This window comes from Cebus imitator, unplaced genomic scaffold (assembly GCF_001604975.1).
Source record: "Cebus imitator isolate Cc_AM_T3 unplaced genomic scaffold, Cebus_imitator-1.0 Scaffold632, whole genome shotgun sequence".
In the NCBI taxonomy this organism is placed as follows: Eukaryota; Metazoa; Chordata; class Mammalia; order Primates; family Cebidae; genus Cebus; species Cebus imitator.
In genome coordinates this window covers 121579-137385 of record NW_016107947.1, presented here as the reverse complement: position 1 = coordinate 137385, position 15807 = coordinate 121579, and the positions used below count along the sequence as shown (strand labels likewise).

Here is a 15807-nt window from a genome sequence, read left to right as displayed (position 1 = left end):
AAAAGTTGAGGTGTGGGATGCACTAAAGTCACTTGGGGAAGTATTCTATGCTGCCACTGTCCTTAAGACTTATTCCAATCAAAAATAATAGAACAAAAATTTTTTTCCCTTTAAATTCATATCCACACTCAAAAAAACACAAGTTATTCAAAATTATAAATCCACTTACTCAGGAGAACCTCATTATTTCAAAATGTATTTTTATCATTTTTAAGTATAAATAAGCAAACCCTTTAAAAGTAGGATTCAACACTAGGGGAAAATAGAATAAAATATTAAACATGATATAGAAGTATGATTTAGGAAAATTAAAGTTATTCTAACATGAAAAAAGAAACTTAATTTTTTTCAGTTTTCCATTCATAGTTGCCATTCATAGTTGTATATTTTCCAGCTACTCATTAACCTTCTTTCCTCAGACCTACACTGACTCTATCACTCAGTAATTCAGCATATCACCTTCTGCACAAAGAACAGTAATTTTCAACTAACAATTGAATTAAGTTAGACAAAGCCCTCTTTGTGGTCTGTTTTGAGTAAAGGTAACATTTGGTGGTAAATACATCTATCTTCTTTCTCATGTCATTTTTCTCCTCTTATCCTCAACATATAATTAACCTTTCTTTGATGCTGTAAAACTTCTCATTAATATTTAGCATAAACATTCACCTCATACGTACCATTTTCAAAGCACCTCATAACAGTAATTATTGCTAACAGTTATGGGGTACTTACTACGTACCACACACTGTTCTAAGAGATTGTCATGTATTTGGTCACATATTAACTCAGCTAATCTTTACAGCTCTATGAAGCGGGAATTATTACCCTCATATAATAAATAGGGAAAATGAGTCAAGGACAGACAGTGCCATACCCAGGGACACATGGCTAATGACTGGTAGAGTTGGTATGAAATGTAGCAGTCACATGCCATGTCAGATTCAATAGAACTAAGTGCCCACCATATACTTTCACCTTCCTTGACTACATTAGGACCAATCTGACATTAGCAAGAGAAATTAATCTACAAAGCATGATTAAAAGCTCAGGTCCACAATTAAGCATAAGAATATACAGAAAACACGGCTAGGACTTTTGGTAAATACCGGGGCAATTTTCACAAGGAAAGGCATGAAAGGGTATGTGCCTTGGTATGAGAGCCTAAATACAAGGGCCACAACCCAGTCAATCTGGAAATGTCGACTTTAATTATCATCTCCTCCCTCAAACTCCTCATTGTTTTATCATCATGTCTTACTTGATTCCCTAAGTAGTATTCTCAACCAGAAAAATATTTTTCACAATAATCCTCTCAAATCTATCTTCTCCAAGTTTGAGCAGCAAGTCAATCTTCTGAAGACCTCAATATCACCTGCACCAATTCATCAAACTTCCAAATCAAGAGTTAACTGAGAGAATCTCACTCTAGAGTATAAAAAATTATAGCAAACCTGAGAGCCTCCCCACTCAATTCTTCAATGTCCACAGTAAATTGGGAATAAACCTAAACATCACACTGGGACAAGGCACACTTCACAGCACACAATTTCAGGGTATCTACTTAACCGCTAGGATCATGAAGAATCTTCTCCTTCTACTTTAGGCACTTCTAGACAGCTGGAATTTTTTATTATTTTTAAACAGAACATACATCACTTTTGGGGGGTTAACTTCAAGGATTTTCCTACTGAAAATGGGAAACTTAAGTATCCAATCACCATTAACTTTGTATTCATGAATCTCACAAAAAAAAAAAAAAAGAAAGGAAAGGAATTTAACCAACTTTTATATTACTCAGAAAAGTCACCAATGAAAACAACAATATCATAGGCTTCTTCATAACTTTGCTAGTATTGGCGGGAAACACCGGTCATATAATTTATGGTTGACTAACTCAACAGTTTCATGTCATTTAAGAACAATAAAGATAAATTCACAAATATTTTAAATAAAACAGAAAAAAGAAATACCTCAAGTTCCACCAGTGCTGCAGTCACTGCATCAGTTGCAAGAGCACCAGCCTGCAGCTTTTCAATTGCCTATGAAACCAAGGGGAGAGAGATTATTCATTGCAAAATCACAGCTTCTCAAACTTTCCAAAGGTTTAAAGAAGTATGAGAGACACTTAGATTAATAAAAATTGACCATTTGTTCCATTCCATACTTTAACTACTCAGATTTAAAATCAGCAAGTGTTTATATTCAGGTTAATTGGTGATATGGCTTACTTAATATTACTCAAATAAAAACAATAAAATCTAGCTATTAAATAAAAAGTATAAGGAATTTGGTACACTTCATTCATTGTAAGGCAATTCAAAATAGCCACAGAAATCTCAAACTAATCATTTCTCCTCCCACTGTTAATACTCTCCACACTGAAAAAGTGACTCTCAGTCACAGGGGCATGCCAGATCTGAGGATAAAAGGATTCATTTGACAAAAACATTTTTGATACTCTAATGTAAAGTTTAAATCAAGATGAATCATGTTATTTTGTAATATAAACTACACAAGAGTAAAGGTCTATAAAATCACCTGGCATTGAGCATAAATTAGGAGAGAAAAAGAAAGAGAAGGGAAAGTCTTTAATAAATGAATTATTAACATTCCAATTTGGTCAACAAAGAGAAAGCTCAAAACTAAGAGTTGTATACCACATTAAACTTTTAAGAAGTTTGTTCATTGTAAATGCTGAGGAGGCTAAGCATACAATTCAAATGTATTAGATTTCTAGGAGTATAGTTATATAAAATTTATTTCAGATGACAGAAAAATTTCACACTTTGAAAAATAAGAAAAAATATAGGCCAGGCACGGTGGCTCACGCCTGTAATCCCAGCACTTTGGGAGGCCGAGGTGGGCGGATCACGAAGTCAAGAGATGGAGACCATCCTGGCCAACATGGTGAAACCTCGTCTCTACTAAAAATACAAAAAATAGCCGGGCATGGTGGCACGTGCCTGTGGTCCCAGCTACTCGGGAGGCTGAGGCGGAAGAATCGCTTGAACCCAGGAGGCAGAAGTTGCAGTAAGCCGAGTTTGTGCCACTGCACTCCAGCCTGGCGACAGAGCTAGACTCCGTCAAAAAAAAAGAAAAGAAAAAATATAAAATAACTTAGAGAACCTTTAGCTTTATTATAATAAATTTCAAAAGAACAAAATCCCTATAGCAAAATATTTTTATTTATAGGATTTCATTCATAAGAAAAAGCTTGAATCTCTGATAAAGTGTAATTATCTTTTAAATGTTACATAAATATCAATGAAAAGGGCAGAAAGAGACCCATATTTACTTGATATACAATATCCAACTAGATCCCATTTGCACAAAAAGTAATGGAACGTTTGCCTACAAGACTAGTCAGAATCAAAATAAAAACAAATATTTCTTCTGAGTCCATTCCTACTCCCACACTAAATATTCAGCAATTTAGCAAAAACTCAAAAACCAATGGGGAAAAAAGCACAACTGAGTACAAGGGCAAAGCTGAACTCAGGAATGACAACAAACTTGCTCTTACAAACTACGCAATGAAAAACAGAATGAAAACATATAGGATAATCTCTCTCAAAAAAGCAACCATTTTAATTTATTTACTTTTTTCCCTTCATGGAAAAACATATTGACTGCCTTTAAGCTGTTTTCTCTATCCTTCTGTCTACAGAAGTTCAACATCATTGCAAAGATTAAAAGAGATATGATTGAGGCCGGGCGCGGTGGCTCAAGCCTGTAATCCCAGCACTGTGGGAGGCCGAGGCAGGTGGATCATGAGGTCAAGAGATCGAGACCATCCTGGTCAACATGGTGAAACCCCGTCTCTACTAAAAATACAAAAAATCAGCTGGGTATGGAGGTACATGCCTGTAATCCCAGCGACTCAGGAGGCTGAGGCAGGAGAATTGCCTGAACCTGGGAGGCGGAGGTTGTGGTGAGCCGAGATCGTGCCATTGCACTCCAGCCTGGGTAACAAGAGCGAAACTCCGTCTCAAAAAAAAAAAAAAGAGATATGATTGTATGCCCACAATTACAAAAATACAGACTTTAATCTGGGGAAGGAAGATAAAGGGCTAAGCATCATGTGGAAAATTAAAAACACAAAACAATCCGCTACAAAAATAAGCAAAATAATTTTGTGGTCCAAACTGGAAGAAGACTGTCCTAGAAATGAAACTTTAAAATGTTGAATTTCAAGGCAAAACAGCTTTGTGTTCAAAACTGAAATGCTTAGATCATTCACATTGTGTTCATACCTTCTGACAAGCTCGTTTGCATACATGTTTATATTCCTTGGCTTTGGATTCAGAATGATAACCTGCACCTGCAGTACAAAATAAAATCCAGTTGTTAATTATTAAAATATCAAGAGACCTTGTTTATGTTACATAAATAGTCCATATAAACTGGTGCTGTCCTAGTAAAAACAAAACTATTGCACTAACTGTATGGAGTTTTATGACTTCTTTCTCCAGGGTAAGCCTTTTTAATACCATGACTCCATGACTTATCTCCTTTCCCAAAAGCTCCTTTCCTTCCAAAAGCTCATGTCCCTAAAGAGGCTTCACCAAGGTCACCTCCCCTCTTGCTTTCAAGAACCTCTTTCCAAAATCAGGAGTTCTTTTGGTCTGGAGTTGATAACCCAGAAGGTATCAGAAACAGGGTCCCTTCAGGTCCTCTCTGCTGACCTTCAGAAAGCCCCTGCCGTTCGGGAAGTTACTGTTCCAAATCCAGAATTCATAAGAATTAATTCAGAAAGCTGGATCGCTTCTAAGTAACATTTGAAGTTGAGGAATCTTATATCTCACATGTCTATAACCACCACAAATCACACCATTCCTAACCTAACACTTCACATCCTCTCACCCGCTAGAATGTAGTTCAGGGTGTCTCTGAAAGCTCAGTGACAGCACATTCATGACTGTCTATGAGAATTTCTGGTGGTCTCTGTCTTTTAATCAAATACCCAAGAACTTGCTCCAGAGAATGGCTCAAATAAAACAGTTTCCCTACCAGGATTCATAACCTGCTTAGTTAGGGACTTAAGAATAATCTAAACAAGAAGAAAACAAATACAAGAGCCCTTAAACTCTTAATTAGGCCACTCTGTAATCAAAGTTTGTTAACAGAGCACTGAACCACCTCTCCCTAGCCACCCCTAAACCCTCATAGGGGTCCAATGTAAGGAAGGTTAAGAACTACATCTCAGCCGGGTGCAGGGGCTCATGCCCGTAATCCCAGCACTTTGGGAGGCCAAGGTGGGAGGATCACTTGTGGCCAGGAGTTTGAGACCAACCTGGCCAACATGGAGAAACCCTATCGCTACTAAAAATACAAAAATATTAGCCAGGCATGGTGGCACATGTCTGTAATGCCAGCTACTCAGGGGGCTGAGGCACAGGAATTGCTTAAACCTGGGAGGCAGAGGTTGCAGTGAACCAAGATCGTGCCACTGCACTCCAGCCTAGGCAACAGAGTGAGACTCTGACTCAAAAACAAAACAAAACAAAACAAAACAAACATGTTTTCCATTAAAAAAAAAAAAAAAAAAAAAAAAACAAAAAAAAAAAAAAAAAAAAAAAAAAAAAAAAAAAAATGTTTTCCATTAAAAAAAAAAAAAAAAGAAAAAAAGCTACATTTCTAGGCCTTAGGACTCCTCCTACAGGTCTGCAAACTGACACAAATCTAACCCACCTTTCCTCAAAGCAGAGGAAGCACTCGCACACCGAACTGTCACACAAGGACCCAGAAAAGCAGAGATGCCTAAGCCACCAGAATCCACAACATACCCAAATCCTAAGCCTGTTTCTCAAGAGAACTCTGAACATTCACAGAGCCTGTGCCAATATTTAAAAGGCCTCTCTTTATCGTTCTCTAAGAAAAGGTGATACCAAGTTGGCTGTCTTACATCTCAGAGGCCCCAATCTTTGAGCAGCATTTCCTAAAGCATGGGATACTACTCCAAATAGATGACTCCAGCGTAATGGACAGGGGCACTAAATAGTCTTAACATGTAAATCCTTTTGAAAGAATAAAAGTCTCAGTAGCGCCCCAGTATATCTTTAATTCCTGGTTAACACTTGCTAATTTCCCCTTTTAACAATGGAAACGCAGGCTCAGAATCCAAGGCACTGACAAACGGGATCCAGTTAAAATGTAGAGTGTTTTGTTTGCACTGTGTTTAAAGTTATGTTCTCTTTATGCCAAGTGATATTGCAGAATCCAAGGCACTGACAAACGGGATCCAGTTAAAATGTAGAGTGTTTTGTTTGCACTGTGTTTAAAGTTATGTTCTCTTTATGGCAAGTGATACTGCTATTTCATTTAAGTAACCATAAACTTCATCTTTCAAATGTTAAGATGAAAAAAGTTTAGTTGTTTGAATATTAGATAAAACAGTATAGGCAGTGGGAAAAATCAAGAATCTATTACACAAATCATAAAAGTTTGGGCAAGTCTACTCTAGTGCTAAAAAACAAAACTGCTCTACATTGAATGAGGATGTGAATTTTTGACCCTTAAATGTGCAAGATATATCCGTCTGCATAATCAATCACTCTGACTCTCTAATAATTTAGAAGTGAGGGTCACCCTTAATTCACACAATATCCTACCGTAACTCTGAGTACCTACTCTTCTTGCTGGTCCCCAGCACCAACTATACCTGAAAGTATGAAATTAAATAATTCAAACCTAAAACTGTTGAACCATTAAATCATTCTGAGTCTTGAGAGGAATGTGGCTGTGCAGCCTGAGTCACACAACATGCAGCTGCAACTTTTGCTTTTTTCCTGTAAATAATTAGGAAAATCAAACAACACCAGAGATAAGACCCTCTCAGATCACTGCCCCTCCTCACTAAGTAAAAAGTAATCTCACTTAGGATGTAATAATTTGTAACCCATCAAATTGCTGTAACTTATGCACTGGTCTGGTATGGAAAATGTTATTAATTCTGCTAAAATTTTTCTCTCTACTTATATAAATGAAACTTTAACTTCTCTACTTTGGAACACTGACCTCATTTGTTTGGAGTCAGTGTTTCCCAGGTGGGCATCCTCAAGCTTTGCGCATGAATTGTTGAATCCCATTATTTAAGGTTGGCAGAGCCATTATCATCTAGTCTAAGAGAGGAGGGACAGGGTCATGACAGTAATAGAAAGTAGGGCTTCCAACTAATTGAAGCTTTATGTTATTGCTTGTTACAACATTCAGATCTTTCGTTTACACTTTCCAAACACTCACTCTGAAAACAGTAACTCACTGGTACCACGGAAGATGCTCCATCAACATAGTGTAGCAGAGAGAACACAGACTAGGAGTCTGAAGGCAGGGCTCTAGTTCCAGGTCTACTTTTAGCTAGGTTATTTCTGGTAAATTTACCTCACCTCCTTGTAAAAGCATCTGTGAGACAATGAAATTAAACCTGGTTTTTGTTTTTTGGATTTTTCTTTTCTTTAGATAATCTGGATTAGATTCACATAAAGCTTCTTGGTTGTCAGTCTAGATACAGCCAAAGGTTAATGGCCAGGCAGGACACCAGTCTCATGAGAGGAAATAGTTCTACTCTTCATTCCATATCAAAGTAATCCTTCTGTCATCTTGCTTGACTACCCAGGGAATGTTAAAAGGAAACTCAGACACTCCTTCTCTCTTCATAGAGGTCATAGAAAGTGGATTCTGAATGCAAGAAAATAAAAATGGCCAAAAGAAAAAGAGCCCGCTAAGGAAACCTGGGCAACCCAAGACCTTTCAAAGATGGGAGGCCCAGGGGATGAACTGTGTCTGTCCTCATGGTCCTCTGAAATAGAGAGATCGCAGGCTGACACAGTGCCAAAAGCACTACAATGAGACATAAGGGCGTACATAGTTGTTTCTTAGGCTGGCTCTAGCACCAACTTGCAGTGTAGCTGAAGTCACTTAAGTCACTTAATCTCTCTGGTCTTAAAATTCCTCACTTACAGTATTAAGAAGGTGGGCCAGGGCAGTGGCTCATGCCTGTAATCCCAGCACCTTGGGAGGCCAAGACAGGTCAGGAGTTCAGGAGATCACCTGAGGTCAGGAGTTCGACACCAGCCTGGCCAATATGGTGAAATCCTGTCTCTATTAAAAATACAAAATTTAGCCAGACATGATGACAGACGTCTGCAATCCCAGCTACTTGGGAGGCTGAAGCAGATGAATAACTTGAACCCGAGAGGCGGAGGTTGCAGTAAGCTGAGACCATACCCATTGCACTCTAGCCTGGACAAGACGAGCAAAATTCCATCTCAGAAAAAAAAATTACTTTGTCCGGTTTTAATACTTACATAACCTAAATATATCTGTTATATAGGGTTAAAGTAAATAATGGGGTAGGGAAGTGAAGACCTAGGAAGAGCTGCCATTATAAGACCTTCTAACCAAAGTCAAACGACCTCTTTGGTTCCAATTCCTCTCTGGCAATTTTGCCTCCTCCAGACATGAAATGCGTTTCTCAGTGTACTTCAAGGCAGAAAAAGAAAAATCAACATTACTGGTATCCTCCAAGCCATCCACAAAGCTTACCTGCATGCACCAGCACAAAGCCTCCTCGTTTCTCTTTATAGGACTGCTTTGTTTCCAACTCTTTGGCTGTTATTTTACCAGCCGAAACCTGAGATGATCTGGAAGGCAGTCCTTCTCCAGAACTCATCCCCTTCTCCATGGTCATTCTCCAAGATTACCATCTTCTATTGAGAAAGGGGCATACTTCCATCCAAAAGTAATTGCAGAAGAGGAATTACCCTAGAGGAAAAGAGGCAAATATAGTATATATTCCTTTCTACCAAAACACAAGTTACTTACATAAATTCATGCAAAGATAACTTTCAAAAGTCCTATTCTTAAAGTTATTTAACTGGATAATACAAAAAAAGCTATCAAAGTTATTTATTAAAATTACTTTTTCTTGCTCCCATTGAAGTTGGATAAAATTATTTAATTGGGTAACATAAAAAGGTTAGAATTTAAATCTCTCTGTCCGCTGATAGTACCTGCTTGGGCCCGGGCACGGTGGCTCAAGCTTGTGATCCCAGCACTTTGGAAGGCCAAAGCAGGTGGATCACCTGAGGTCAGGAGTTTGAGACCAGCCTGGACAACATGGTGAAACCTCATCTCTACTAAAAATACAAAAAATTAACCACACATGGTGGTAGATACCTGTAGTCCCAGCTACTCAGGAGGCTGAGGCAGGAGAATCGCTTAAAACCGGGAGGCAGTGGTTGCAGTGAGCCAAGATCGTGCCACTACACTCCAGCCTGGGCAACAAGAGCGAGACTCTGTCTCAAAAATAATTAAAAATAAAAAAGTACTTGCGGCTGGGCATGGTGGCTCATGCCTGTAATCCCAGCACTTTGGGAGGCCAAGGTGGGTAGATCACCTGAGGTCAGGAGTTCAAGACCAGCCTGGTCAACATGGTGAAACCTCATCTTTACTAAAAATACAAAAAATTAGCCAGTGTGGTGGCACACACCTGTAATCCCAGCTACGCAAGAGGCTGAGGCAGGAGAATCGCTTGAACTCAGGAGGCGGAGGTTGCAGTCAGCCGAGATTGCGTCACTGCACTCTAGCCTAGGTGACTGTGTCAAAAAAAAAAAAAAGAAGAAGAAGAAAACATAAAGAAGTCACTTAGCTGTCTACTCCGAAAAAAAAAGCAGGTTATTCTGAACACAGTCTGCATCCCAGTGTTAATTACCAGCTCACAAGAGAGTATTATTTTATTCATATGTTAGTTGCTTTAAAAGCACATTTTCAATAAACAATACGGGTAGTTGTCACAATTCTTTTCTAGTACCTCATGCTTTTTTTTTTTTTTTTAATAATTTTATCTGCTGATAAAGCAAAGATTTGAGCTTTTAAGTTTCAAATTTGTTAGAATGTTTTCTGGTGGTATTTGGGCAGTTTTCGGTTTATATTTTACATAAGTATTGGTCCACAACGGAATGAAAATTTTTGCTGGTCTTTTATAACAGAGACAGTCTGAGAAGCACTGCTATGTGGCATTTTTGAATTCCCTTAATTCTTGGTTTAAGAGAGTCCATTTAATTTTTACTATATAACATTCTATTTATAAGACAAATAGTTTAAAATTATATATACACACTCTTGTATTAAAATATTTACACAGATTCATAAATGCAGGACAAAAATTTTATTACAAAAGTGCTGATTTTTATTAAGTAACAGTAAATTAAAATGCCTGGTTTTCTTTTGTTTTGTGGTGGTGGTTGTCTTCCTAACCATGTTTTTCTTGCTAAGACTTCACAAGAATCTGCCTCAATTACCTTTATTTTCCTTTGGTTATTTCTCACAATATTTCTCTGAAATAGGCTATCATTTAGCCATGTATGAGTTGACAAAGTGGATTTAGTGGTTCATCTGTCAGCCTATACATGCCACTATGTCTGTATCATGCCATCATATTTGGCCCAGCAATGAAATGTTCTTGGGCCCATTAGTCTAGGAGCACAAACACACATAAAGTGAAAACTCAGGCTTTGGAAAATTAAGAGCTTCCACTAAAATGAAAACACTTCTAAGCAGTACAGATTATGAAACTTCAAGCTACTTTGACTCACTATCATCTGAGGTATATTTTCATAAATAAAAAATTATAATATTTATATTTTACAAGAAAATACATGGCTGGGCGCAGTGGCTCACTCCTGTAATCCCAGCACTTTGGGAGTCCAAGGCGGGTGGATCACAAGGTCAGGAGTTCAAGACCAGCCTGACCAACATGGTGAAACCCCGTCTCTAATAAAAATACAAAAATTAGCTGGGCATGGTGGTGAGCGCCTATAATCCCAGCTACTCAGGAGGCTGAGGCAGAATTGCTTGAACCCAGGAGACAGAGGTTGCAGTGAGGCAAGATCATGCCACTGCACTCCAGCCTGGGCAAGAGTGAGACTCCGTCTCAAAAAAAAAAAGAAAAGAAAATACAAGCATAATTATAACATTAACATTTTTCTTATTTTTTTATTTTTTATTTTTTTATCAAGACAGGGTTTCACCATATTGGTCAGGCTGGTCTTGAACACCGGACCTCAGGTGATCCGCCCACTTTGGCCTCCAAAGTGCTTGGATTACAGGCGTGAGCCACCACGCCCGGCCAACATTAACATTTTTATATGGTTTGATGTAACAGGCATTTTAGTATACATGAGAGATTTTTAAAATTGCTTCTCAACATTATCTAAAAAGAAATAAAATGTGGAAGGTGATTAATACTCCATTTCTTAAGCAATCTACCTTCTCTCAGAGACTATGTGAAATATATTTATTTAGAAAACCATGTAATCTCAACAAACTCCTCCAAAAATGCTGGCCCTAAAGTTTCACTGGGCTGGGAAAGGAACTCAACTAGATGAACTATCAGTATACTCCCAATGGTTACTGAAATATTTCTTATTCAATTAGAACTGAAGCAACTTCTACTCCAATATCAGTTTTTGTTTAACTCAGAACTCATCAAAGGTCTGACATCTAATAAATAAAGAGGGCCAACAAAAGAAAAAAACAAAAAAAGGGGCAAATGGACAAATCTCAGTTTGCAGAAAAATTACATAATACCTTAACCAGACAAAAAATGCTAAATCTCACTCAAAAGAAAGATGCAAAATAAAACTACATTTAAATACCATTTTTTAACTTAGATTGGCAAATATCAAAAAATGACATTTTGAGAGTACAGAAAAACAGGAGCTCTCATTAAGTTGCTAGTGTCATTATAAATTGGTACAGCCCAACAACAGCAATTTGGCAAAGTGAATCAAAATTAAGATACAGACCCAAAATGTCTTGATGGAAGTGGTTAAAAGTAAAAGCGGCCATCGGAAACAATGACAAAACTTGATAAACATATATGTAACAGTCTCAAACATATTTGGTAAGTAAAAATGGAATGGAAATAACTAATTTTTTAAGGTGTGGTACAGAAGTATTTGCAGTACCATATGGGCAGGAAGAAGGGGAGAATACAGTTAAATATATAAGCAAAGTATAAATCTGGATGGATAAACAAAAAAAGTCATACAATACTCATTACCAAAGGAGATTTGGGTAACCAATAGCAAAAGATGGGATAGAAATTTCACCGTTCACCACCTTGAACTTTTCAAATTTGAACCATCTGAATGAATTACTCACAACAAAAAAAATTTTTTTTTTTTTTTTTATTATATAGAGATGGGGTTTCACCACGTTGGCCAGGCTGATCTCAAACTCCTGACCTCAAGTGATCCACCCGCCTCAGCCTCCCAAAGTGCTGGGATTACAGGTGTGAGCCACCACGCCCAGCCAACAAAAATTTTTTATTCATATTTTCATTTATGGGAACACTAGGTAATAAGCTAAGCTAAAGAACCAAAATAGGATAAGCATATTTCTGTGAATATCGAACTGGGATGCATAAACTACAGGAAATCCAAATGGGGTGGGGGGCGGGGTGGCGAATCATAGTATTTGATCTCTACAGTTAAGACTAGGCAGAAAAATAAATCATGACTGTAGATTGTCATCAAATATCTCTGTGATGTTTTTATTGTATATGTAATCATTCTTACAAATCATGTGAAACTGGTTAAGTGTACTTACATCAATACATAGATCAACAAGAAAAATGTCTAGTACTTCAGCTAAGCTACAAGGTAACACTCAAAACAAAAGGTTTCCAATGAAAGGAGAAATATAGGCACATAATAGTTTTAGACAACAAAAAACAACTCTATACATTATTTTTATAATGGCTTTATTTCTGAATAAAATGTTTGAACACAGACATTTTGCAATTTCCTCCTAGTAATGATACTAAAATTCATCGTGATTATTATTTCTAAATAATATTGGCAACTTGTCTATCCTCCACAACCGTTACTCAAAAAGTTAAACAGAGTTATGCTAAGACCCAAGAATTCCACTTCTTGGTATATATCCAAGAGAACTAAAAAAATATACTACACAAAAATGTATACATGGATATTCATAGCAATATTATTCATAGCACCCAAAGGTCCATCAACTGATAATAAACAAAATGTGGTGTGGTCATACAATGGAACATTATCCAACCATAAAAAGGAATGCAGCGCTGACACATACTATGCTATTAAAGAATACAGAAAACAATAGAAAAAAACAAAACAGACACAAGAGGACACATATTGTGAATAAGCAAATCTAAAGCAGCCACCAGTAGATTTGTGATTGCTTAGAGCTGGAGGGATGCAGGGTAGGGTGATGGAGAGGGACTGTGGGAGCAACTAATGGGAGTAGTTTCTTTTGGTGCAGACAAAAATGTTCTAGGGCCGGGCACAGTGGCTCATGCCTGTAATCCTAACTCTTTGGGAGGCCAAGGCGAGTGGATCACCTGAGGTAAGGAGTTCAAGGCCAGCCTGGCCAACACAGCAAAACCCCATCTCTACTAAAAATACAAAAATTGGCCAGGTGTGGTGGTGGGCACCTGTAATTCCTGCTCAGGAGGCTGAGTGAGACAGAAGAATCGCTTGAACCCGAGAGGCAGAGGTTGCAGTGAGCCAAGATCGTGCCATGGTCTAAAGTTGAATTTGGTGATGGCTGTACAACTCTGTAAATATATTAAATACCATTGAATTGTACACTTTAAATGTGTAAATTGATGCATGAATTGTATCTTATTAAGCTTCCCATAAGTTGTACCTTTTTCCAAGTTACTTAACCCAATGGCCTTTTCTTAACCTTCTGCTTACAACCTTTATTCTCTTGAACACCTGCTTTCTGTGGCAACATTCAAATCTACTATCCTAGCTCTTCATAACCTACCTCTGACCCCAATCTCAAATGTTTCCTTCAGCAATGTCTTTTCTTTTCCATTTTTTTTTTTTTTTTTTTTTTTTTTTTTTTTTTCTTTTTTTTTTTTTTTTTTTTTTTTTTTTTTGAGACAGTCTCACTGTGTCACCTAGGCTGGAGTATATATAGTAGTACAGCCTCAGCTCACTGCAAACTCCGCCTCCCATGTTCAAGCGATTCTCCTGCCTCAGCCTCCCGAGTGGCCAGGACTAGAGGCACACGCCACCATGCGTGGGTAATTTTTGTATTTTTAGTAGAGACAGGATTTCACTGTGTTGTCCAAGCTGGTCTTGAACTTCTGACCTCAGGTGATCCACCCACCTCAGCCTTCCAGAGTGCTGGGATTACAGGCGTGAGCCACCACTCCCCACCAACCTTCAGTAATTTCATCTACTCCCAACCTTTCAAAACTATCCTTTCAGCAAATCAAATGATTCCTAACTTTATCTTCTGCCTTAGCTGTAGCCACAAGTTTTATGGATAGCTCAGTCTGGGTCCACCTCACTCTTAGCCTAACCAAAACAAGCTCACCTTTCCCCAAAATCTAGTACTTTCCACATTACTCCTTTTTCTCAATAGCACTATCCCTTTCTATCTCACCTTAAATTCATTTTGGATTGCTCTCAACTTTCCAAATCTCACAGATCTCTCCCTAACGCATTTAACTTCCTTTTTCTCAGCTCTTGTTCAGCTCATATACCTCTCTTAGCATGTTGTAAAAGCAATGTTAACTTTTCTCACCAAATCCAGGCTAGCGTAACAAAAAACATCTTAAAAAGGCTGCCAAAAGAAAGCACATAAAGGGTAACTCCAATCAAAACAAATACCAGGCCAAAAGACATGATCAGGCACTACATGAAAGAGGACATTTAAATTAGGCATCCAATATTAAAGAAAGAATATTCAAAGAAATACAAACAAAAATGAAATTTTTCTTAGTAGCACTGTACCAGCAACATAAACTCATGTAACCATTTTGAAAACAAATTTGTCCATGAGTATCAAGACCCTCAAAATGTATAATTTTGTGTATATATATTATCTTCTTTATTCTTTTAGACTATCACTGAAGCCCAGGCTGGAGTGCAGTGGAGCAATCTCTGCTAACTGTAATCTCTGCCGCCCAGGTTCAGGCTATTCTGCCTCAGTCTCCCGGATAGCTGGGATTACAGGCACATGCCACCACGCCTGGCTAATTTTTTGTATCTTTAGTAGAGACAGGGTTTCACCATGTTGGCCAGACTGGTCTTGAACTCCTGACCTTGTGATCCACCTGCCTTGGCCTCCCAAAGAGCTAGGATAACAAGCATGACCCACCACTCCCAGCCAATACATATGCTATCTTTCCAGAGATACTCTATGTAGAAGCAAGTCTACACAGACACAAATTACCACAGATGCCTCTAAGGAGAACTAGCAGACTAAGGGGCAATTAATCTTTTCCTAATAATCTCTTGTATTTCAATTTTTTTTTTTTAACTTGGTACAATCTACTAAAAAGAGATGATTTAAGTAGGCCACCTCTGAGACCAAGATGAGTTTACATTAATTTGATTATCAAGGCCAGGAAAGAAACAGACTATAACACTGTATTTTCTGCAGGGACTCTCATGGTACTAATTTAACGTCTAAATCTTGCCTCATCTCTCTAAAAGACTGTATTATTTTCCTACTGTATATGATGAAACTATTTTTTTCTTTACACCATTTTGAAAACTATCACAGGTCCTATTGGTGTGGTGTTAAAAGCTTTTCACCGTAGGGTCACTTATTAAGAAGCAGTTGAAAAAGGATGTAATGGGCCGGGCGCGGTGGCTCAAGCCTGTAATCCCAGCACTTTGGGAGGCCGAGGCGGGTGGATTACGAGGTCAAGAGATCGAGACCATCCTGGTCAACATGGTGAAACCCCATCTCTACTAAAAATACAAAAAAAAATTAGCTGGGCATGGTGGTGCGTGCCTG

At 38.0% G+C, this 15807-nt stretch overlaps 1 protein-coding gene across 6 annotated transcripts in view; it reads right to left on the bottom strand.

Annotated features, from left to right (window-relative positions):
- Nucleotides 1-15807, bottom strand: part of TASP1 (taspase 1) — a 249705-nt gene that overhangs the window by 230050 nt on the left and 3848 nt on the right. For 3 of the 6 annotated variants that reach the window (XR_001821353.2, XM_017517441.2, XM_017517445.2), the window contains exons 2-4: nucleotides 8548-8766; nucleotides 4257-4324; nucleotides 1974-2042 (exon numbers count right to left, since the gene is read on the bottom strand). Coding sequence is in view for 2 of the 6 variants with exons in the window: in XM_017517441.2 (XP_017372930.1) it covers nucleotides 1974-2042; nucleotides 4257-4324; nucleotides 8548-8692 (282 nt within the window). In the remaining 4 variants the exon portion in view is untranslated. Of the gene's footprint in view, nucleotides 1-1973; nucleotides 2043-4256; nucleotides 4325-7020; nucleotides 7128-8547; nucleotides 8767-9493; nucleotides 9557-15807 lie in introns of those variants that run through there. The other 3 variants (XM_017517443.2, XM_017517448.2, XM_037734547.1) reach the window with 3 other exon arrangements.